The sequence below is a fragment of the Malus domestica genome, chromosome 12 (genome assembly GCF_042453785.1).
Source record: "Malus domestica chromosome 12, GDT2T_hap1".
NCBI lineage: Eukaryota > Viridiplantae > Streptophyta > Magnoliopsida > Rosales > Rosaceae > Malus > Malus domestica.
This window is the reverse complement of record NC_091672.1, coordinates 6,552,466-6,576,688: the sequence shown is the minus strand read 5'-3', so window position 1 is coordinate 6,576,688 and position 24,223 is coordinate 6,552,466. Positions and strand designations below refer to the sequence as shown.

Below are 24,223 nucleotides of genomic sequence, written 5' to 3'. Positions count from 1 at the left end.
ATGATGCATTTTCTCTTGGAATCTTTTTAGCTTGACCAGAACATTGGATTAATAAACTTACATTTCTTTTGAGATAAAATATGGGTACATTTTTTTTAATTTCATCTTTCAGGGGTGGCTAAAAAGTGATTTTCAATTTTCATTCATATCCATGGCAAGAACAATAACCATAGATCTGATTTGTGAATTTATGCCAGTATCTCATATAGTTAAAAGTAGACAGAGATGCCGTCTTAAAATTATTCTCCAATTCCAAATCTTAACGACAAAATAGTAACATATACATTGGGAATCATTACCTTTGTCGTCTAATACCCTTTATCCAGTTGGTTTTTTTTTTTGAGGTTTTCTGTTTTATTCTACTGGTGATTGATTGAGACACAGCAAGCATGATTATTTGACGTGTCAAAAAATAAAATGATAATTCTAACCCCCCCCCTCCCCCCTCTATTAGGTTTAGGACATAGTTTGTCCACGCATTTATTTATGATGGGAAGAGTTGTTTTTGTCCTGAATGTTTTTCTACCTTGATTATATCAATTAGCATTGGTCGTACCTATCCTTTTTAGAATAATTCAAAGGACTAAAATACTACTCTGTGTGTATATATATTCAAATCTTACACTAGAAGCCTTGTGGAATAAATGTTGTTATTTGTATTCCATAAATCTGCATTTAACATTGCTCTTTTTTTTTCTGAAAAAAAATTGTATTTTGATAGGGTTTCTGATGTTGGGCAAGAACACTGAGCACAAGTAGTAGTATTTCTAGTTCTTGTTCTTGCAAACGGTGTTTCGAAATCCAGAGATTTCAGTTTCTTTTCTTTTGTAAATGAATGAGAAGAAGATTGATTGCCAAGAAAGAAATCAACAAAGCCATGAATTAATCGGTGAGTGCAGTTTTGAACTTGGTAATCAGTCTTGTCAAATTTTTGGTCAGCAGCAACAGCAGGCTTGGAACAACATGGGAATTTGGGTTCAGCAACCCACCATGGATCATGAAGTGTCACTGCTTCAAAATCTTGGGCCTCCTAAAACTCCCAGCAGCATTATCAGCCGCTTCGAATCGCCCGTTTCAGCTTTCTACGCAACTGAACTCTATATGGGGGGGTTTCCACAGTATGACTCTCAAGCTGGTCAGAATCCTCAGTTCCCATCAGGCCAATCTAATACTGAAAGCTACAGCTCCATGAATTCATCTGAGCAAGCTCCGAATTTCGACATCAGAAACACCCTGCAATCAATTGTGAAATCTCAACCCAGCAGCTATCAATACCATAAATCCTTAGAGAAGTGTAATCAAATCCCAGCAAGCGATTTGTCAGGCAGTATGCTGTTTACACATCAATCAAATAAGTTGCATGGAAATCATAATACTACTACAGTTAGAAGACCCTCCTTTTCCCTTCCTTCTAAAGAAAATCAGGATCAAGTAGTATGTATATTCTATCTAAGAAATTCATCTTTTTTGGTTGTTGCTTTTTTGTGCATTGATTTTTCAAATGCCCCACCACTCCGTCAAGATATGAATACGGGCTAGTTTCTTGTTCACAGGGTTATTGTAATTCGTTCACTACTTGTCCGGTTACACAACTGAGCTTCTTTTCCGGGCAAGGAAAGCAGCCTCCAAGAATTTCCTCCGGACATGTTTCCGATTGTTATGGTGATTCTCCTTCATCCAGCCCTGTACTTTCAAGTAAAACACGAATTCGTTGGAATCAAGATCTTCATGAGAAGTTCGTTGAGTGTGTAAATCGTCTTGGGGGTGCGGACAGTAAGTAACATGTCTAATTTACTATGTAAAAACAGTTGATGTCTGTATGTTGACTTATCTGTTGGTTTTGTAGAAGCAACACCGAAGGCAATATTGAAGATGATGGGTTTAGACGGATTAACCATCTTTCATGTCAAAAGTCATCTGCAGGTATAAAGGAATCCGTTAGAAAAATTATTTCTCCTTGGCTTTTTTCCTTTCCAAAAGCGTGATTTGTTTTCCTCCCTCTCCTTTTTATTCTTCTTGTAGAAATATCGAATTGCGAAATACCTACCAGACCCAGCAGAAGGTAAATATTGAATCGTTAAGATCATACACCTGTTCCTTGTGAATAAGTCTTTTCCTTCATGTTACAAACTGCAAGTGTCTATAAAATTTAATGGTCAATTGGCTTAGCTTGTTTTACCAATAGTTCTGATCTGAGTACTTTTCTTGTGTTACAGGAAAATCTGAGAAAAGAACTACTTTGAATGTTGAACCCCAGCTCAATGTGAAAACGTAACCTATCTTATTACCCTGATTGTTGTTTTGGTTTTTAGTTTACCGTTACAATTCTAAATGAACATGTTTTCCTCTTTACTGCTTTGTCCACCAGCCTCTTACAAACCTATGATGTGAATATTTCTCGCAGTTGCTTGCAAATTAAAGAGGCACTCCAACTGCAATTAGATGTCCAGCGATGTCTTCACGAACAATTGGAGGTACATGCATGAGATCCAATTTAGTGGTGTCTCAAGTTATATATACAATTGTCAAATAGTTTTCTTAGTAGTAAATCATATTAATACTCCGATTTTCATTACAAAATTTATTCAACTATATCTATATGCAGACTCAACGAAAGTTACAGTTACGAATTGAAGAACAAGGGAAGCAGCTCAGGAAGATGTTCAATCTGCAACAACAAACAACTAGTAACCCGTTGAAGACTCAGAACTCGGATGTCACATGCCATGAAGCTGCCCCATCAAATAGTCTCGACAATACTGATCAGCTTTCAACTCCTGAAGGTTCTAGTTTTCCCTCCAGGACAAGTTCTCCCTGAAAAGATAATTAGTCTGTCATTCTTCACACAACAACGGAACTCATACGGTTTCTAAGTCCTCAAAAAGTTCAGTCCCTTGGCAGAATCAAGAACTTTAAATGATACTACTGGTAAAGTAAGAAAGAAAGCACAAATTGGAAGATGATAGAGAAGACTACAATCAATTGACTGGCAGTCATACATTGATCTTATGCCATTTAAAGGATATGATCCTACAGAACGACTCTTTTTTTTCTTGTTTTATAAAGTTTGTGTGGCAGTACTGTAACAATGGCTTACTGTGAACTTTTTTTTTGTGTGTGGAATCGATAGGGACACATTTAGACACAGCTTCCGTCGAGCTTTTGGTCCAATGGAAGAGTCAATAGGATAATGTTTTACTAGTTCCGTTATCCTCCCACTCCCCTTAATAATAATAATAATTTTGTAATTTGGTAAAGACTCAATAAGATTATTGCACGCTATTTTATTAATCCTGCTTCCACTACGTTGGTGAAATTTGCAATCTATACTTTTCCTTTTCGCACTTCACCGGCAGTTCCAAGAAACAAAACACAACAATTTGTAATGTTTTGTAGTGTCGGGGTAATGGATACTAATTATTGCAAATTTGATGGAATTATATCTCTCTCTTTTCCATCGTCATAACTGGAGTTCCCAAGGTTGCATGTGTAGTTTGGGAAATAGACAAAGCCATATTACATTTTAGTCCTTGTAGTTTACCGCAATTTTCACTTTCGTCCTAGTAGTTTTCTTATTACATTTTCTTCCTTGTAGTTTCATTTTTATTTTACTTTAGTCTAATCCATCAACAAAGTTGATATCTCTACCCATGTTTGTGCACGTCTACTCATTGAATACTCCAAGTTAGAAATTGTTTTTTGCCTCATTGGAAATGTTTGAGTAATGATGCTAACAAAATATAAAAAAATTATATATAGGGATGAAAGTAAAACTCCTAATAAACGACAGTTATGCAATTCGGCCAATAGAACATGATGAATAGTTGCATTCACAAAAATGGGTTAAAAGTGCCTTTATCATTCAACTCCTCACCTGCTTCTCTTTAATGTAGTCAATAGACTCTTACATCTAGTATGATACTCATCTGACAAATTGGATTCATAGAGGTTAACAAAATAAAACCACAAGAATGAAACGTAATAGAAAATATAGTACAAAGACGAAAGTGAAACTCCGAAATAAACATCAAGGGCTTCTAGTGAAGAAACTTAAGAAAGATAACTGCTTTTCGTTTAAAGGGAGTATTAAATATTTCTTTTTGGTGGGATTGATTTCAAAAGACTCGAAAAGAAGAAGGAAAAAATCTTATCCGATCTTAACGTAGATGAACAAAGTTATTGTTAATGTATGAGTTTCCATTTGAATATGATTTGTATCTTTTAAGAACGGAAAACATTATTATTAAAGAAAAATAAGTGAAGAAAAAATTTCTTGATGATCCGGTATGCTAAGAAAAGATAGAGGAAGATATTGAAGAAAACGAAATCGTTGTACCTGTTGAAAGTCCTACTTTGATTGGCGAAGATGTTCTGAAAGAAGAAGCTTTACAAGTGGTTGCAATTGGTTGCAATTGGGAACCCAAAAGAAGATGAATTACAAACGACCAAGGAAGAGGCATCTCAAATAAAAGGGAAGTCGAGGTCAAGTTTTTCTTAAGTGGTATAGAATATGAGAAAAGAGAATAATAATGAGAAAGAAGTTTTGCAAGCGATTTCCCATGAGCTCCAAAAGGTTGAAGACCCACTTATGAGCAACCAAATTCAAAGTATCGATTCTTTTGAAACCTCTATTGACATGGTTGTAGGTGACAAAGCCAATTTGAAAAATTTACAATCAACCAAGGTGAAGTTAAAAGACAAAATTGACCGTTCAGGCGAGTTTATAATGCAAAAAGAAAATTATGCCAACTTTGAACTGTGAGTATCAAGAAGCTAGTACTATACTCATTTATGGTATATAGTTCATGATCATTCAGTTAAGGTATAATGCGTTGGAGTATGCCCAAAAAGTGGCAACGTGTAACTGGTTATTCGTGGCAACCCAATGTCGGAAAATCAACAATAAAAGGTAAGTGATAACATCCAGCAATTGAGCGGATGACCCAGTAACGGATTAGGAAGGTTCGTTATTGACTGGGATGAGTCCAAGGAATAACTTAAGTAGTAGGCACGGGATTCCAAAGACGTTTCAATCATGAGATATGTATCCTACAAATCTTAAGTCCTAAATTATCTTCCTAGCCATAGGATGATCAAAATGACTATCGAACATCCACAAAGGCCGATTTATGTCATATTCAGTAGTATGTCTCAGACTAAGCATATAGTGACATGCAATTGACGTAAAGGTGCTCTTCTATGAGATCGAGTTCATTGAACAATGACTAACTATAGAAGTGTATGAATAGAAGATTACCTACTTATCAATCATACAACACTTCTAAGTTATGGATGTAAATAGTTCTTAAACCTGAGGCATCACTGGTTATCTTGGTCATGAATGTGATCTTTAGTCTGGCATCGAAACCCTCAAACAATAGTGGAGCGCTATAATGTGAGGTTCGAGATCATGTGCATCAATATGGAGATACGTGAATGCACAATAAGGAATCTGTCACTGATGCGAAATATATAAGCACACAAATTTAACCCTCTTTTGACAATTGTAGTACAAGTATAAGTAGAGATCGTTCTGGACCGGGGATTAGGAGGGCTTGCTAATAACCTCTAAACTGACTCAAAAACATAAAACTAAACTTAAAAACACTTAATAAGACTCTCAAGACTCAAAGCAAACTTAAAATACTCAAAACAACTTAAAACAACCAAATAAACTTAAACTAGACACTAGGAATGACTTTGGACGAAAATTGACTTTTACTTGAATCAAAACACTTAAAAACACAAACTAAAACATATTTGAAACACTTTGAAACAAGAAACTAAAAGGGGGGTTTTGATTTGGATGAAGTTGAAACAAACAAACAAACAAGTATGAAAAATTAGACAGATTGTAAAATAAATTTGAGCAATAAGATGATGGATGGGATAGCTAGAGGTTTTTTCTCCACACATGACATGCATGCAAATAACTTGATTTCCAGTTACTATTTCATTGAATTATGAATGACAATGCTCCAAATTAACCATGACATCACTAATTAACTCTTAGATTTTCCTTGTTTTATTGGATTGGATGACATCATTCGACAACCCAAAACATTCTTCTAAAGTTCCCTACATGACATCATAATAGAGATACAATCAAAGATCATTACGTTTAATGAAAATCATAAGCATTGACAAAGCACTTGCAACTATGACATCATGTCACTCATGCTAGGAATTGAACTTAACCCGATCGTTTATAAGCGATCTTCACTACATGTGAATATAAGTTTGTAACGATTATGTGAAACTTCCTTATATTCTAGCAACAGATTTATGCATGCCAATTAAGTGTCGACCCTTAATCAACAAATACAAATAAGTTATCAATCAAATAGTTAAGCCAATTGCATTTACGATTCAAGAGTTCATAACTGGAATTTATCAAATCATATTACACACATAATCATGGCTTTGAAATCACCCCTAGCCAAGAGGGGTTTAACCACTCATCTTCACAACAAAACAAAGTAAAATGAATTTAAACATTGGAAACAAAAGAAATAAAACACCTAAACGCTCCAACGATCCAAGTTGGATAGCAAGCACATCCAAGCACTTTCCTTCCCTTCTTTTGCTACGGCACAAGGTGTTGTTAAGTGTTTGAAGATTTGTTTGTATGGAGGAATGGATGTGAAGATGAATGGATGTGTTTTGATTGATCCCTTTTGATGAAGGGTGGATGAATGTATTTATAGACTAGGAAGAGGATGTAGTGGGTGGTGGTAATGAGTGGATGTAGTGGTAGGTGAATGTGTTAGGTGGTAGAAATGAGTGGATGTATTGGGTGAAATGAGTGGATGTAGTGGTAGGTGAATGTGTTGGGGTGAAATGAGTGTGCTAAAATGGTTATTTATTGGGAGATGATGATGCACAAACTTCAAATTTCATCAATTCCTTTTGCTCCAAGCATAAGCTATCCATTCCATGCCCAAAAATGCTCCAAAATGCACTTCTTTGCCACATTAACCCTTTGGACCTACAAACACACGAAAATAGCTTAAAATACATAATTAACTAAGAAATAACAACATATATGCATGAGAACAAGTTAACTCAGTCGCATAAATATGCTTCTATCAGTCACCTTCTAGGTAATCATGAAGGTTTATATTCCATAAGCCCCTTGACGATCTATGTCCAGAAGTCTTTAGCCAAAGCAATAAGAGATACATCATGGCGATCATATTCATGCCTAATTAGAGTTTGAAAAATGTTCCATGATCTAAAATATATGAGCAGAATACAGTAGACAGAGGAACTGAATTGCATTGTAACCATAACTAAGGTTCTCAATATGTGTTGTATGAATTCAAACATATTCTGACTAATTTGGATAGTTGAAAGTCATTACTAGACGTTACTATTCGGTTTGTGGATAATCCTATAAGGTTGAATTAGAATGGTTTCTAATTATGTAAACTTATATTAATTTGATTAATCGAATTATCCACTACTAGCTTTAGTTAGAACCCACAAGGTCACAAAAATGATATCGAATAATAAAATTGATGAAAGTTGAATTTGATATAAATGGTTTATATTAAATGTTTAATTTTTTATTAATTAGTTTGGGCCTTCTATTTATTGTTGGTTAATGAACTAAAATAAAATAAGAAAACCTAGTCCGAAAGAAAAGATCGAATTAATTAAACAAATAAAATAAGGAGCGAACCGGGTCCAAGCCCAATTGCAAGGGAGGTGTGCGGCAAGCCCAAATGAAATGTCTTCTATGGCATGGGGCACACATGTGAAAAAGAAGGATTAAATTGTAATCGTATTGGCCTATGGGGTCTTTAGACCTAAGGAGTGGGTTTCACATATTGCGAAATCAATTTCAGAGAGAAGGGAATTAGGCTTTTCAATTTAGATAAATTGAAAAACAAAACACCACACAAACACACCTTTTGCTGCCACACTTATTGGAAGAGAAGAACCTAACAGTTTGTCGTTTTCTTGCTTCACCAAAGTTCTGGAGATGGGTGCAAAGCATGCATGGTCCGTGTATGTGTGTGCGTGTGTGTGTCTGTATCTATATATAAAGACAAAAGAAAGAGAAACAGAAAATAAGACGTTGTCCCATGTATATGGTTAATCACCTATTCGATTGATCATTTTGCTAAATTATTTGAAGACATGCTTCAAAAAAACTAAGATTTTGGGTACAAACATATATCATATTGGATATAAAACTAAAAGTAATGAAGCCTTTGTATACATATAACTACCAAGCATTGTTTCTTGAAAGCATGTGCGGATCGACGATGCCATGTTAATATTCCAATACTTGTACATACAAGGTCGACAATTGTCAAATTAGGATTCGGACTAACATGTTATAATCTTTGTGGACAAATGCCACTACTATAATGAATATGACACGTAAATTTACAACAAATTATTAGTCTAATATTTGTATTTAGCTACTTTGTTGGGTTAGGTCATTATTCGCTTTAGTCCATTTTGTTGGGTTAGGTCTGTACATTGATTATCCATATTAGCTTATTTTTATTATCCTTTTATTTAAGGAAACTTTAATAAAAAAACTTATGATACTGTTCACTTTAACCAAAAGCCACAATTTTATACTAAAAAGTCAATCATGGTACTATTCACTTTACTCTTTATTTTGTCCTTATCGTTAAAACTCAAAGTTTTCAAATCATTTTCATTAGTTTTCCTTTTATTTAATTGTGATAAACGTTCTCTCTTATTTGGAGGACTATCTTTTATTTATTTTCATATATTCTACCTCCATCACATGTTGAATGTATTTAATCAACTTATGGTATAGGTATCATGTATAATGACATATAAATTTTCTTTTAACTATTTTTCCAAAAAGTGGTTAGATTTTCATATTTAAATATTCAAAATAAAAATGGGAATAAAGATGCATAAATCAAGAAGTTTAATTAAAATAGAAAAGTAGGACACTGGACTAAGGCCCAGTTTGGGATTACTGTTTTTTTTTAATAAATTACTTCTCCTGTGCTTTAAGAATAATCAGCTACAAAATAAAGCAGTTGAACGTTTGATAAACTGTATTTTCTGTATTTTTAAAAGTGTTGTGAGTATAAAAAACAGTGTAAAAACAATGTCTAGGAGGATAAATAATGTACTTGTTTAAAATTAATGATCTTATTACATGATTTAAAAAATATTTTAAAAGCTCAACTCCACTTTTTATTAAAGCGGCTTTTAAAAGCAACCTATAGACTGCTTTTAAAAGCTGTTGTCTGGAGACCATTGCTTTTAAAATAAGCAGTATATTTTATTTTTACCAAATATTTTTTTTACTGTTTAACTTTAAAGTGAAGCAGTTTTAGGTGAAAAAAAACAATACCAAACTGAGTCTAAATCCAATAACGCTCAAATTTTTGGGCCTACATCAAAGTACCCCTTTTTTGTTATTAGACAAAACTATTACTCAGTTTACAAGAAAAATATATGAACTATTCTGGCTTTAGATTAATATAATCTTACATGAACTTTTCTAGTAATTTCAAGAATCATAATTTTTCTTCAATAGTTTGGAATTACTAAGTTGTTCGAAAAATGAACAATGAAAAACATGATGATTCGAAACTTTATTATTGGGACAATACCTAAGTTGAAAAACATCATGATTCTAAATTCTTCTTATTCGCACATTTGTTTATAATGAGAAAAGTTGTTATTTTCTCAATTTTTTCAACTTTGGTAATATCAATAAGCATTGGTCTTATCTATATATTCTTTTATCAATAAGCATTGGTCGTATCTATATATTCTTTTAAGAATAATCAAATGGACTACAATACAACTATGTATATTTATATTCAAATCTTACACTTGGAGTCTTGTGGAATAAACGGTGGTATTTGTATTCTTAAAAAATTGTATATTTATAGGGGTTTCTGTTGTTGGGCAAGAACATTAAGTACAAGCTGGACTCCAATTTCTACTTGTTATTTTTATTAAGGTGTTTGAAACTTCTGATTTCAACTTCTTTCCTTTGAAAATGAATGAGCAGAAGATTGATTGCCAAGAAAGAATTCAACAAAGCCATGACTATATCAGTAAATTTGTTTCCACTTCTTATGGTTATTCCCCTTCAACTAGACATATACTCTTGAGTAAAACACGAATTCAATGGACTCAAGATCTTCACGAAAAATTCGTTGAGTGTGTGAATTATCTTGGGGGTGCTTACAGTAAGTAACTTGGTATGGTCTTGTGTAATTTACTATGAAATAACAATTGATGTATAAATGTTGAATGATTCATTGTAGAAGCACCACCCAAGTCAATACTAAAGTTGATGAATGTAGATGGATTAACCATCTTTCATGTCAAAAGTCATTTGCAGGTATTAAGCAATTCCTTATATCTTTTATTTCTTGTTCTTATTTTAAGCTCTCCAAAAGTGTGATTCATCTTTCTCTTTTCCTTTTGATTCATCTTGTAGAAATTCCGAAATTCAGAATACCCACCCGGCTCTGCAAAAGGTAAATATCAGATCATTAAAATTTAGGTTTAGGGTTTGTTTTAGCATTATTTAGGGTTTAGGCTGTTTTACCATTAGTTATGATCTAAGTGACACTTTTTGTCTATTGTAGGAAAATCTGAGAAAAGAACTACTTCGAATGTTGAACCCCAACTCGATGTTGAAACGTAATGCTAAACCTGATTGTTATTTTGTTCTTCAATTCACATTGTTATGTTCACTAGCTTCTTATAAACCTGTACATGATGTGAACTGTTTTGATAGTGGCTTGCATATCAAAAAGGCAATCCAACTTGAATTAGATGTCCAACAGCATCTTCACGAACAGTTAGAGGTACATTCATGAGATCTTTTTTAGTGTCTTCCCAAATTATATATACATATGTGTGTGTGTGTGTGTGTGTGTGTATAATTCTGAAATAAAATTGTTAATTGTATAACAATCTAACATTTTAATCTTCGTAAAAATTTTATTTAACTAACTTTTTCTGTATGTAGATTCAACGAAATTTACAGTTGCGAATTGAAGAACAAGGGAAACAACTCAAGAATATAATTGAGCTGCAGCTCAAGACTATAATCGACCTGCAACTCAAGAACTCGGACACCACCTTCTACGAAGGTGCCCCATTAAGTAGTCTTGATGACGAGTTTATTGGTTTGTCTATTAATACATAATTGGGAATAAGCCAAGTCTTCAGACGTGAATGGATTATATTGTGATAATATTTATCACATGTGTGATTATGTAAATCACTAGTAAATTGTATTTTGGATACTAGAAGATCCTATCGCTTTATGATTGTATACTTGCAAGACAAGTGCAAGACAAGAAATCATATCCTGTTTACTATAAATAAAGGCACAAGCATGAGGGATAACATACAAAATTCCTTAAACCCTTCTCCATCTCTCTCTGTCGCGCCATCTCTCCCTTCGTAAAATAGGCCACAACAGATTCATGTATCTTACTTAATATTTTAGTCTGTTCATACTTAATATTTTAGTCTTTACATAAAGTTTGTGTGACAATAATATTGTAACAATGACTTATTTGTACTGTAATTTTTATTTTTAGGGGTGAAATCGATTAAGACTATTTGACACAAATTCGAGCTTTTGGTGCGATAAAAGACTCGATAAGATGATTCAACTTTTATAAGATTGACTTGCGATCTTTTGCACACATTGCCATCTTTGTAATCCCTTTCAACCAAATTCACTTCCTTGCAAATTAGACTATCTTTGCATAAAAATCATTATGCATGCAAGAGAGAAGAGGGGAAGGAAAATAGAGAGAGAGTAGAAAGAGAATTTGAATCCCCCTCGTCCGGAACATAGGAGAGAAGAGGGTGTTCGTCATCACCGCGCAAGTTAGCAGATGCAGATGCTAGGTATTTTGAGATTTCCATCAGTTTTTTGTTTTATTTTATTTGTTTTGTATCAAAGACAAAATGCATCGAGGTTATTTTAGGAATTAGGTGCGTGAGAAAAGAGCATTTTTATTTTTTTACTTTTAGTTGTGAGTCGGAATATAAGGTGGTGTGGGGAAATAAGACTATATGTTGACATTAGCTGTACTTATTTTTTTATATTTATTTTTAGTACAAAAATATATTTTACATTAAAAGAGAATGAGTTTGGTTAAATAACACAATAAGCAGTTTAATTTAGTATCGAATTCATCATTCACCAACTTTGAATCTAAAATCTCCCATTTATAAGTAAAGAAGAATAACACGGATAGTATTAATGAGTGACAGCACTTATTTTTTTATTCCGTAATTATATTGTTTTTTAGAACCAAACGTCTAATTTTACAAGTACAAACCGCAGGCACTCCCAGCGGCTCCGTTGCCGCGATACAGAGAGAGAGAAAAGAAGCTAAAGTAAAAAGGGAAGTTTAACGAAAAACACCCGGTACTGTTCACTTTAATGAAAAACCACATTTTTACACTAAAAAGTTAATCCTGATACTATTCACTTTACTCTTTATTTTGTCCTTATCATTAAAACTCAAAGTTTTCAAGTGCCTTTCATTAGTTTTCTAACTAAAAATGGAGGACGTAAAGAAGAGAAAGCTCGAAGATGCTTCGGGCAACGATGACGATATCTCAACAAATTCGGAGGACCACCTTCGCTCCTTGCTCGAACCTCTTGCTAAATCCCAGCTGGTCGATCTCCTCGCCAAACTGTGCGTTAAGCCTTTTAATTTTTGAATTGTCTGAATTGGGTTTTCATTAATTTCTGTGAATTTCCCAAATTTTACCCCTTTCCTGTTGATTTTTGAATAATGGGTTCTTGAATTTGAATCTTGAACTCCATTTTGCGTGTGAGAATGCTTTGTATGGAGTACAATGGGGGTTCCCTGAGGGAATTGTGTGGCTGTGATTGACTCTGCATGTGGTGTTTGATTGCATGTTATATAGAGGTTCCCAATATCCTTCAATTGCAGAAGAAATTAAGGGTGTTGCTAGTGCAGATCCTGTTCATAGAAAGCTTTTCGTTCGTGGGTTGGCCTGGAACACTTCTTCCGAAACCTTGCGTGCTGTGAGTGCATTGCCTGTTGTGTTTCGCATGTCATGTTTGTCTCATAATCGCATATGGTATTGACTTAGAGATACCCAATTCGTAAAACGATTATGTAAATGTATAATGAGCACGAACCGTTGTTGCATTGTGCTGAACATTCATTGAAAGGTCATGTTTGTTGTTGTTCAGGCATTTAGTGAGCATGGAGAGATTGAGGAAGGGGCTGTCATCTATGAAAAAGCAAGTGGGAAATCGCGTGGCTATGGTTTTATTACTTACAAGCACATGGAATCTACTCAGTGTGCGCTCAGAGCACCTAGCAAGTTGATTGATGTAAGCATGTAACACATTGGAAGTCTAATTTCGTTTCTTCATTGAGTTCTTCTGTCCGTGAATAGTGAATATAAAGTAGAGTCTTGATCAGTTCAGTAGGCACGTTGACTGCATATTTTCTTGGTGTGTATGGTAGATAGAGAGTATTATACACCAATAACAAACGAGAGATGGCTAGGAGACATCTTTAAATGGGAGAGCTTTCTATAAAAAAAAAGGAAAAATAAACTGGAAAACGTCATAGTTTCAGAAAAACAAATGTACAAGTGTTCTAACATATCAAGTTATACATATATAAGAGTGTTTATGCATTTCAATAATGACACATACCATATGTTAAGTCATTTAACGGAACCTAACAGTGAATATGATAAAGTTTAGTTTGTGTAAGTATTATACGGGTTGATTACCAACTAACAACAATTTCTGGTTGGCCTGTTGCTATGCCCCTGCTTTGCTGTCTTATTTGTTTAGTCTAGCTTGCATCTTCTAGCTAAACCAGTGGACTATGTCCCCTGTTTATTTTGTTTTTTCCAATGAAATTTTGTTTCCTATAAAAGTAGAAATAAAATTAGGCATTGCCTATATTACTCTGTGTCAACAACTAGAAGCAACGCATTTTACTTCAGATTGGTACTTCTTAATTTACGTTTATCTAGCCATCACTTACCCTTCAAGGGACAATCTGAAGTTAGATATATGAGATAAGCATTACATCGACCCTTTTTTCGTTTCCAGGAAAAATACACAAGTTATCGTACCCAGTTACTACTTTTTAATTTTATTAGTTCTTGTTTCATCTTGTTTCATGACTGCTTTTGTGAACTCGAGCATTGCTAAAAAAATTTATTGGGGGTGGGCCAAGGCTAAGTTGAGAACTGAGTGGGATGTGAGTTGAGCACTGAGTGGTGGGATGGGTGATGGCCCTATTTGGGGTTAAGTGCTGCTCATTTGGATATGTCAAATGTATGTAAATTTAGTTTTTAACATGTAATTTATCGTTATTTAAAGAAAGAATTGGCTGGATATAGTCTACTAGGCCTAGCTAGTCCAACTAATAGTTGTGCTTCTTGTTGTACCATAAGGGTTTTGTTTTCACTTCTATATTCTTCCAGTTAAAATGTCTTTTTTTTTCTTCTAGGGTCGCCTTGCTGTTTGTAATCTAGCAGCTGAGGGGTTAAGTGGGACACCTGCTACACTTGATCTTACCCAGAGGAAACTCTACATTGGGGGCTTGTCTCCAAATGTCACAAGTGAGATGCTTCTTCACTTTTTTGGCAGGCATGGTGATATAGAAGAAGGTTCAGTTGCATATGATAAAGATACAAATGAGTCACGGTATAATTAAATTTGCCTTTTACATTATGTCGAAAAACTTACACATTTTGTCCTTTCAACAATACTTTTTTTGCAAACCGTGCAAATGTTATTGTGTTTTTCTTTTCTTTGTAGTGGGTTTGGCTTTGTTACATACAGGGCAGTGGAGGCTGCAAAGAAGGCTATAGATGATCCACAAAAGACCCTTGGGGTTAGTGATAAGCCTTATGCGTATTTACTTTTGTTTCCTAAATGCATGACCCTATGATTATACAGGTCCCGAACGAGCTTATGCCCATAATATTTTCTTTTGTTGGACTTGCAAAATATCTTGTGCCAAAATAGTTTTCTTTGATTATAACGGTCCTGAATTTAAACTTGATGTACTTTCTTTTCTTAACATGGTGTTTCTCTTTTTTCTTTTATCGGTTACACCATATCCAGTATGGTACTTGTTACTCTTGAAGAACCATTTTAGATTGTGTTACCTGTTGTGCCCCCATCATGAGGAGAAATTGTTGGAATGGTTCTGGAAGTAACAACCACATGGTGTAGGGTTGGGGTTCCAGCTCGAACACGTACCTTCATAGTTTCATGGGAATAAACATCTAAATAGCCTTTGGAGTTTGAGTGTTTCTTTACGAGTTCTAAACTAATGGTAACATAATCAAATATGTGAATAAAATAGGAAGGAAATGGTTGTTAGTTGGTAGGAGCAGATTGGACACTCCTGTAGTTCAATTCGTCTCGATTTAACACTGATAATGTTTTAGTTGTAATGTCTTGCCTATAAGTTTATTGGTTCCTATGCGTAGCATACCTTATCCAGGTTTTTTTATTTACTGTTTTCATCTTTAATAAGAAATCTGATTGATCAGATTCAGTTGTTGTTAAGTAACATAGCTTAGTTCAATACTTTCAATGTATTTTCTATTGTGGTTATATTAGAAAGTTCTTAGATCATGACACACATAAGATTTCTAATCGTTCACAATTATAAGCCCGGGGAAGCAATCATCTAAAGTATTGTATGGTGGTTGCAGGGGAGAAATATCATTGTGAAGCTTGCTGATTCACACAAGGGTAGAACAGTACAAACACAGCTACCCCCGGCAATGGTTCCAATGGCCTTACCTCTAGTGCCGCCTGGATATCCCCAGCCTGGAAAAGCACATGCTGGCACCCCCCCTGTCGGTTACAGCTATCCTCAAACCATAGCAGCATACCCTGATTCTTCTTACCCAGGTCCTCAACCTCCATACCCGGCACAGTCACAAATTCCCTATCCATATTATATTGGCAAACAATGATTTACGACTGTTTTCAGAATATGGTAACATTCAAGTCCGCTTTCCTTTCATTTCCGATACAATTTCATTACAAATACCGCAGTTGTGATTACATTTCTTATTTGTGGGACATCATTTGTTTTGCAGGCATCTAATCTAGTTTTGCACTTCTGGATATTGTGCAGTGAGATTGTGTTTCGGGAATCGACAGTGTAGAAGCCATGGTTCTGTAGTGGTGGTGTCTTACTAGAAATGTTGCTTCTTCTTGTAGTATGTAGTTGAAAACCTTTCATTTTTCAACTAGAATTGTTGCTTCTTGGATAGTTTTTACATGTGTTGATGGAAATCAAAATTATATAATGAAATTTAATCGTAATAGAAATTAAAATTTTTATAAGTTAATTAAAGGGAAGATATTTCTATATCAAAAGTCGGGTTTTTTTAATTCTCTCATTGTTTTTCAGCTTCTCAACAATTAAACATCGACACAACCTTCAAATGAATTTATGAAAGTCAGAAGTATTGAATCAGGATTTCGATCAAGTCTTTAAAGAGTTTATAAAAGTTTCATGTATATTTAATTAGGGTTTGATTTTAATAGGATTTTGACAGATTTTTTTGGACTTGTAGAATCTTTTCTTTGAAATTTTGAAAGAATTCGCCTAAATTCATAGTTTAAAATTTATAAATATATCAATCATATAAAAAAAAACTTTTTATTCAAAATACTTATTAAAATTGGCATAACTTCTTATTTGGTCCTTAATAATGAAAAACGATAGAAGTGATCCCTGAATTTCTCGTGTTCTCTTGTATATTATTTTGGTTATTCTATGAAAAATCTTTTAATACATTCGTTAAATTGTCAAATGAATGATCATGTAAGCACCTTTTAAAAGATATTTTCTCAAACCAACTCCTTCATTTAACGAGGACAATGATAAATTTTCACAGAATAGCAAAAATGATTTACATGGACAAACTCAGAGACCATTTTTTTTTTATCAAATTTCATTTTCGGGACTAAAGTGAGGAGTTATGTCAATCTTATGAACCATTTTGACTAAAAATAAAAAAGAAATATAAATGTGTAACCAAATGCATCATAGTATCAGTGTTTAAAATATCGGTATCGGTGGAAATATCGATAGGCAAATTTGTGAAAATATCAATGGATATATCGTATATCGAAATCGATTGCATTTGATGGAAATGATGGAAATTTACTAAAAACATGGAAATTAAAATTATTTTTTATGGAATGTCATATAAAGCCACAACACACATATGAATCAAGAATTAATGATTAGATACTGTATAAACAATAAGTATGTGATATGTGAGAAGAAAAAAACTTCCTTATAATGAAAAGTAATAAAATAAAGCATTTCACTAGAAAGAATAAATTATACATAATTTAATTGAAATTTTCGTCACGAAGCAGCACAAGTTTTATTGAAGTAAACTAATATTATAGAGAAAGAAATTAAAAAATAAAGAATGCATAGGTTATGGATATTTCTTGCAAACTTTTTGCAAATTGTCCACAAACACTAGATATTTTCTGAAAATAGCAAAAATATTGAGGAAATTGATTGATTTTCAGAAATACCGTGGATATGGAGTGAAGTTTAGACTTTACCCCCTCTTTCCATATCGTTTTCTGAATTTTTGGATTTTCGAGCATATCCAGAATATTTCAAACATTGCTTACTATTCACAAGATAGGGATCAAATTGTTATTAATCTTAAATTTCATGGGTGGAAGGTGTAATTAACCTCAAACTCAACGCCTTCTCATACAGGGTTTTCCTTGTTCTGCATTTGGATGACATCCAAAGTTCAAACACCATTCCCGGCGGCGATTCAACAGAACTGAATTGGGATTACAGTTTGAATGAAGCCACTCATCAGCTTCAGTGCAGCAAACTCTGCAGCCGAAGCTCCCAAGGTAACCCTTTCGTTCCGAAAGACTTGATATTTCCATTTCATTCAGCAGAAAGTCTTGGCATTTGAGCTTCTGTAGTAATCGCTAGGCTTGGAATCTCATCAAACTGGTGATGACCCATTTGAAAAAATTCAGAACAGTATCCGTTCTCAAATGGGTTTCTTCCAATTTTGATGAAAACCACCTTAGATCAACAACCCCACTTCACCCAATTGGGTATTACTTTTTCCTCAATGTGCAAAACCCTAGATTTTACAGCACCAAAAGGGCTCCTCGTGTGACCGAAAGTCGCGAAAACCTGGATAAAACTTTGAATGGCAATGGAAAACAGTTAAGAGAAGCGCAAGCTGCATTGCTGGATTACTTATATTATACTAGAAGCTTACAGTTTGGGGATGCTGAGAATATGAGTAAAAACTCCCCACATTTTCTGAGGAAGCTTTTGAACTGCGTTGATAATGAAACGGAAGTTGGGCCTTCAATTGCCCGGTTCTTGCGTTACCATCCTATCAATGAGTTTGAACCTTTCTTTGAGAGCTTGGGCTTGAATCCTTCCGAGTATGTTTCTTATCTTCCGCGGAATTTGATGTTCTTGACTGATGATGGTTTGTTGCTTCATAATTACACGGTTCTGTGGCGTTATGGGATTGCACGCAATAAGATCGGAAAGATATATAGAGAAGCTGCAGAAGTCTTTCGATATGATTTTGAGGTTTTGGAATCGAAACTTCAGGCTTATGAAGAACTAGGTATCAGCCAATCTGCTTTGATTAAGTTCATTGTTGCTAGTCCTTATCTTTTAATTGGGGATGTGAATGCGGCATTTGTTGAGGTATTGGAAAGATTGAAGAGTTCTGGATTTGAAACCAGTTGGATTGTGGAGAATTTATTGGAAGACCATTCTTATAACTGGAGTCGGATGCTTGAAGTTCTACATTTGTTTAGTGAGATGGGTTGCAGCAATGAGCAATTGGGTCAACTAATTGGTGGGCACCCAGATATTTTATTTGAGGCTTCAGGGGAAACAACATTTTCACTAATTGGGTTCTTACTGAAATTTGGATCCACAATGAGCGAGATATATTCAGTGTTTCTACGGTTTCCAGAAATTCAAGTTATGAAATTTTTCTTGAATTTGAGAAAATGCATTTTGGTCTTTAATGAGATTGAGATGGAGGCTGCAGAGATTGGGAAGATTATCCGTTCTCATCCCCTGTTACTGGGTTCATGTGCTATGAAAAAAACTAACAGCTTACTTGCTTACTTGAAAGTCGGAAAGAAGCGCCTGTCGAGGTACATACAGGAGAATCCAGAAGAATTAAAGAATTGGGTTTTGGGTAGAAGAGTTGAGCCACTTCCAAATGTCAGAGGGGACAATGCTCAGAAGACTCAGTTCTTGTTAGGCATAGGTTTTGTAGAGAACTCAGATAAAATGAAGAACGCACTAAAGGTATTTCGAGGAAAAGGAACGGAGCTCAAAGAAAGATTCGATTGCATTGTCAATGCTGGTTTGACAAGCGACGATGTCTGTGAAATGATTAAGGTATCCCCGCAAATACTTAACCAGAGAAAGGATGTGTTAGAAATGAAGATTGATTTTCTTGTAAATCATTTGGGTTATCCTGTATCATCTCTGGTGGACTTTCCGTCTTTTCTTGCCTACAGAATTGAAAGGGTCAATCTTAGGGTATCGATGTACAATTGGCTCAAAGGTCAAGGAACAGCAGACTCTAAGCTTGCCTTGGGCACCATTATTGCAATGTCAGATGCTAAGTTTTTAAGGGTATATGTAAATCCTCATCCTACTGGTCCGAAAGTTTGGGAAGATTTCAAGAGTAAAATTTATTCCTCATAATAAAATAGTCTTTTCTTCTACTATTAAGGTTCTAAAATCTGCAATGCTTCGCGATCCGAACTCAGCGCTAAGGTACTAACATACTAGTTCCTTTATCTTTTACATGTGAGATTTTCATTGAGCATTAACAGTACTCAGGTTATATGCTTTTTTGTATTAGTCATCCGTGTTTTAAGTGTAATGCGAAATGTTTTAAAGCTGCATCGGACCAAAACCAATTTGGAAAGGGTAGAGCTCCAACGATTTTATGTATATCTAAGGCAAGGTCGTGGATAAATTGTTATTGGGGTGCAATGTTAAACCGGTAGTAGGTTACAGAAAACTGATTGGCAGTATTTATACATGTTCTGTTTAGATGACATGTGAGAATATAAAATTGAATCCATCATGTCTGCACTTTGCAGTGATGGAATGGTTTATAATATCATCTTCAGTATAATGGTATTCTTCTTTTCGATTTGGTTGAGTTTTGACTATCAATTTATCTCCGAAGAAGAAGACGACGACGAAGATGACTGATACCTCCTAACTGCTTTCGTCATCTTCTTTTACGATGTTAATTGAATCCATCATGTCTGCACTTTGGGGCAACGAAATGGTTTATAATATCATCTGTAGTATAATGGTATTTGTCATTTCGTTTCGGTTAAGTTTTGAGTATCAAGTTTCTCCGAAGAAGAAGAAGAAGACGACGATGAAGACTGATACATCACTGCTTTCATACTCTTGTTGTAACAGAGGATGGAGGACGTACTGCCCTACATTATGTAATATGTACAACCAAATTGTTCTGCTACTTCACGATCAAACTGGAACAATTGAACTAAAGAAGACCAAGTCACAACAAACAATTAAACAATTATGCATAGATCGTCATGATTTAAACCAAAAAAAAAAATTAAACTAATAATATGACGTAGTGGTATAATTCTTCATTTGTAAACGAAAGATTTCATATTCAACTCAGATAAATGGCGAAAAAAATTGGTCTTTTCCAAGAAATGACGTCAAGACAATTTTTTGACTCTCCTCTATAATCTTGTGTTCGATAAATCAAGTATTTTTGTTAAATTCTTAAGCCAAAAATTTAGGATTCTCAAGATCCAAATAGATGTTATTTTTTAGTACAATACAAAGCGATAATCTACACTAGTTTACACTAAATAGGGGGGAGTTTGAACTCAGGACAGTTGATGATAAAAACTCTAACCACCAAGACAATTTATCACTTGCCAAATCAATGTCATACACAAGCACAAGATCAACACCAAAAGACTAACAGGTGATCATGTTCCCTAAATGTTGAAAATCATGAAGGTTCAACAATAAAATGACATTATTTTCTTACCCAAAAACACCTGAATTATGTAGCTAGACCATTTGATGAGAAAAACTTACGCAAGTTTGGAAAGAAGAGATCCAAAAAGTTCTTCTTCCTGAGTTATATGATATTATTTTCATACAGTAGGCAAAACTTAACCGTTGATGCATTGTGAGTCTCACATGCATCAATGGTCAGAAATTTATACAATTCAGAGTAACATATCTTTTATCGCAAGTTACACACTCTCATACATTATAAACTTAAAGAACAATTATTAATGACTAACATGTGTGACAAGAAAAAAAATATATATATATATATATATATATTTTTTTTTTTTATCATCATATAATATAACAAAATAAAACTCTCAAGCAAATGTGCGTATGCAAGTGTGACCATTAAAGAGATGGCAACTCTGAGCACCCCACTCATCTCTCTGCCACGTCACCCAAACCCTTCGTCCCCCACAACGGTCAATAACGACCTTCGCTCCTCAAGCCACACAGCAGTTATACCACAAATTGAGCAATGCACCAACATAGCTCAGCTGAAGCAAGTCCATGCCCAGATGCTCCGTACAGGCCTATTCTTCGACCCCTACTCGACCAGCAAGCTCATCAGCGCCTGCGCTCTCTCCTCGTTCTCGAGCATCGACTATGCTCGCCAAATGTTCGATCAAATTCCCCAGCCAAATCTCTACACTTGGAACACCCTCATTCGGGCTTACGCGTCGAGCGCAGACCCAGTTGAGAGCATCCTCGTATTTCTGGACATGCTTTATGGGTGTTCGGAGTGTCCTAATAAGTATACTTACTCTTTTGTGATTAAGGCGGCTTCGGAGCTACGAGCTTTGCATACTGGAGGAGCTGTTCATGGAATGGCGATAAAGTCTTCACTTGGTTCGGATATTTACATTCTTAATTCGCTTGTGCATTTTTATGGAACGTGCGGGGATTTGGGTTTGGCGCGTAGGGTTTTTGTGAAGACTCCTAAGAAAGATGTTGTGTCTTGGAATTCTATCATCACGGTTTTTGCGCAGGGGAATTGTCCTGAGGAGGCGTTGGAGTTGTTTAAGGAAATGGAGGCGGAGAATGTGGAACCCAATGATGTGACAATGGTTGGCGTGTTGTCGGCTTGTGGGCAGAAGGTGGATTTGGAGTTTGGGAGGTGGGTTTGTCTGTATATTGCAAGGAACGGAATTACTGAGAATTTGACTTTGAATAATGCTGTGCTTGATATGTATGTGAAATGCGGGAGCGTTGAAGAGGCGAAAATATTGTTTGATAGGATGCCAGAGAAGGATATTGTCTCATGGACTACTATGCTTGATGGGTATGCTCAGTCGAGGAATTATGATAAGGCTTGGCGGATTTTTGATGCGATGCCTAGTCAAGATATTGCTGCATGGAATGTACTCATCTCTTCTTATGAACAAAGTGGTAAGCCGAAGGAGGCTTTGGCTGTTTTCAATGAGTTGCAGAAAAGCAAGAGTCCGAAACCTGATGGAGTCACTCTAGTTAGTACTCTAGCAGCCTGTTCTCAACTGGGAGCGATTGAACTTGGTGGGCAGATACATGTTTACATGAAGAAGCAGGGAATTAAGATGAATAGTCACCTCACAACATCACTTATCGACATGTATGCAAAGTGTGGGGATCTGGATAAGGCACTTGAGGTATTTAATTCGGTTGAGAGGAGAGATGTGTTCGTTTGGAGTGCCATGATTTCTGGTTTTGCGATGCATGGGCGAGGGAGGGATGCACTGGATATTTTCTCAAAAATGCTAGAAGCTAAGGTGAACCCAAATGCTGTGACATTTACCAACCTCTTATGCGCTTGTAGCCACGCAGGTTTGGTGGACGAGGGTAAAATGTTTTTCTATCAAATGGAGCCAGTTTACAGCGTTGTGCCTGGAGTAAAGCACTATGCCTGCATGGTCGATATTATTGGTCGTTCAGGCAATCTGGAGGAAGCCGTAGAACTGATAGAGAAAATGAAAATACCTCCTACTGCTTCTGTATGGGGTGCTCTTCTTGGGGCCTGTGGACTTCATGGCAGTTTTGAGCTTGCTGAAAAGGCTTGTAGCCATATGCTTGAGCTGGATCCCAGAAACCATGGACACTATGTTCTCTTATCAAATATATATGCTAAAACAGGGAAATGGGAAGAAGTGTCCGGGTTAAGGAAGCTTGTGCGAGATTTGGGAATAAAGAAAGAACGAGGCTGTAGCTCAATTGAAGCCAATGGTAGTGTTCATGAATTTCTTGTTGGTGATAACTTTCACCCTCTGTGCAAAGAAATCTATTCAAAGTTGGATGAGATAGCAGGGAGATTGAAGTTGGTGGGGTATGTGCCAAACAAGTCACATCTACTACATTTTTGGGAGGAAGAAGACATGAAGGATCATGCCCTAATCCTTCACAGTGAGAAGTTAGCGATCGCCTTTGGGCTTATTAGCTTGAGTCCTTCTCAACCAATTCAGGTTGTGAAGAATCTTTGTGTTTGTGGAGACTGCCACACAGTTGCTAAGCTCATATCGAAGCTTTATGGTAGGGTGATATTGCTGAGAGATCGATATCGATTTCATCATTTCAGAGATGGGCACTGCTCATGTAATGACTACTGGTGAAAATGTAAGGTTTTTTTTTTTTTTTGGGGGGGGAAGAAAAATGTAAGGTTTTTGCTAAACGCTAAACCCCATAACCCCACAAAATGATCTAAATCGTTTAGTCTGTGGCTCTATTATTTGTATAGACCTAGCAACGTATTGTAATTCGTATAATCACAGAACCATCATATAAGTAGAAGTGTCATTTTGTTGACCCTCCGCTCTATTAACAATTTCCCCCTTATGTGCTTATTAACTTATTATTTTTCAACTATTGAAGATTTCAAACAATAGTGTTATAGCAAAACATAAGAATAGATATCAAACTAGTTAGCTATGACTGCATCACTAGGGCATTGCAAATTTTACCTTGACATTCATTGTGGAAGGATAAACCTCATAAACTATCCTCATTGCTCTGAAAACTTATCTCCTCATTTGGACATCTGTCTAGCTTGGGTTTCAGTGTTGTTTGTGGTTGTGGCAATTTTCCCAGAGTCTCTTTGATTAGGTTTT

At 35.3% G+C, this 24,223-nt stretch overlaps 5 protein-coding genes across 9 annotated transcripts; all 5 read left to right on the top strand.

Moving 5' to 3' along the window:
- Positions 1–470: 470 nt before the first annotated feature.
- On the top strand, positions 471–3,291 carry LOC103421741 (myb family transcription factor PHL5-like). Of its 2 annotated transcripts, none has more exons than XM_008359783.4 (7): positions 471–1,434; positions 1,554–1,773; positions 1,847–1,923; positions 2,023–2,062; positions 2,217–2,271; positions 2,405–2,474; positions 2,606–3,291. In XM_008359783.4, the coding sequence occupies exons 1-7, from the start codon at positions 832–834 to the stop codon at positions 2,816–2,818; spliced, it is 1,278 nt and encodes a 425-aa protein (XP_008358005.2). In that variant the 5' UTR covers positions 471–831; the 3' UTR covers positions 2,819–3,291. The 2 variants fall into 2 exon arrangements, with proteins under 2 accessions (XP_008358005.2, XP_008358006.2); XM_008359784.4 differs by having other exon boundaries at positions 503–1,434; positions 1,554–1,764.
- A 1,536-nt stretch (positions 3,292–4,827) lies between these two features.
- Positions 4,828–11,176, top strand: LOC103429261 (myb family transcription factor PHL5-like). The gene is made up of 6 exons (XM_070809017.1): positions 4,828–4,909; positions 10,284–10,360; positions 10,460–10,499; positions 10,611–10,665; positions 10,763–10,832; positions 10,997–11,176. The coding sequence occupies exons 1-6, from the start codon at positions 4,828–4,830 to the stop codon at positions 11,174–11,176; spliced, it is 504 nt and encodes a 167-aa protein (XP_070665118.1).
- A 1,123-nt stretch (positions 11,177–12,299) lies between these two features.
- On the top strand, positions 12,300–16,357 carry LOC139190095 (UBP1-associated protein 2C-like). 4 transcript variants are annotated; one of them, XM_070809837.1, is made up of 8 exons: positions 12,300–12,394; positions 12,557–12,692; positions 12,928–13,048; positions 13,220–13,363; positions 14,505–14,701; positions 14,816–14,891; positions 15,724–16,013; positions 16,117–16,357. In XM_070809837.1, coding segments are annotated over exons 1-7 (942 nt in total). In that variant the 5' UTR covers positions 12,300–12,393; the 3' UTR covers positions 15,991–16,013; positions 16,117–16,357. The 4 variants fall into 4 exon arrangements, with proteins under 4 accessions (XP_070665938.1, XP_070665939.1, XP_070665942.1 ...); XM_070809838.1 differs by lacking the exon at positions 12,300–12,394 and having other exon boundaries at positions 12,512–12,692; positions 16,155–16,357; XM_070809841.1 differs by lacking the exon at positions 12,300–12,394 and having other exon boundaries at positions 12,553–12,692; positions 12,981–13,048; positions 16,155–16,357.
- Positions 16,358–17,651: 1,294 nt separating this feature from the next.
- Positions 17,652–19,795, top strand: LOC139190103 (transcription termination factor MTEF18, mitochondrial-like). The gene has a single exon (XM_070809854.1). The coding sequence runs from the start codon at positions 18,030–18,032 to the stop codon at positions 19,770–19,772; it is 1,743 nt and encodes a 580-aa protein (XP_070665955.1). The 5' UTR covers positions 17,652–18,029; the 3' UTR covers positions 19,773–19,795.
- A 1,682-nt stretch (positions 19,796–21,477) lies between these two features.
- On the top strand, positions 21,478–23,921 carry LOC139190154 (pentatricopeptide repeat-containing protein At2g29760, chloroplastic-like). The gene has a single exon (XM_070810015.1). The coding sequence runs from the start codon at positions 21,506–21,508 to the stop codon at positions 23,726–23,728; it is 2,223 nt and encodes a 740-aa protein (XP_070666116.1). The 5' UTR covers positions 21,478–21,505; the 3' UTR covers positions 23,729–23,921.
- Positions 23,922–24,223: the final 302 nt, after the last annotated feature.

Coding starts and splice junctions, on each gene's coding strand:
- LOC103421741 (XM_008359783.4), top strand. CDS start 832: ATGAATGAGAAGAAGATTGATTGCCAAGAAAGAAATCAACAAAGCCAT. Junction 1,924..2,022: donor ATGTCAAAAGTCATCTGCAG/GTATAAAGGAAT, acceptor TTCTTCTTGTAG/AAATATCGAATTGCGAAATA. Junction 2,475..2,605: donor GTCTTCACGAACAATTGGAG/GTACATGCATGA, acceptor ATCTATATGCAG/ACTCAACGAAAGTTACAGTT.
- LOC103429261 (XM_070809017.1), top strand. CDS start 4,828: ATGCGTTGGAGTATGCCCAAAAAGTGGCAACGTGTAACTGGTTATTCG. Junction 4,910..10,283: donor CGGAAAATCAACAATAAAAG/GTAAGTGATAAC, acceptor GATTCATTGTAG/AAGCACCACCCAAGTCAATA. Junction 10,833..10,996: donor ATCTTCACGAACAGTTAGAG/GTACATTCATGA, acceptor TTCTGTATGTAG/ATTCAACGAAATTTACAGTT.
- LOC139190095 (XM_070809837.1), top strand. Junction 13,049..13,219: donor CTTCCGAAACCTTGCGTGCT/GTGAGTGCATTG, acceptor GTTGTTGTTCAG/GCATTTAGTGAGCATGGAGA. Junction 14,892..15,723: donor ATCCACAAAAGACCCTTGGG/GTTAGTGATAAG, acceptor TGGTGGTTGCAG/GGGAGAAATATCATTGTGAA.
- LOC139190103 (XM_070809854.1), top strand. CDS start 18,030: ATGACCCATTTGAAAAAATTCAGAACAGTATCCGTTCTCAAATGGGTT.
- LOC139190154 (XM_070810015.1), top strand. CDS start 21,506: ATGGCAACTCTGAGCACCCCACTCATCTCTCTGCCACGTCACCCAAAC.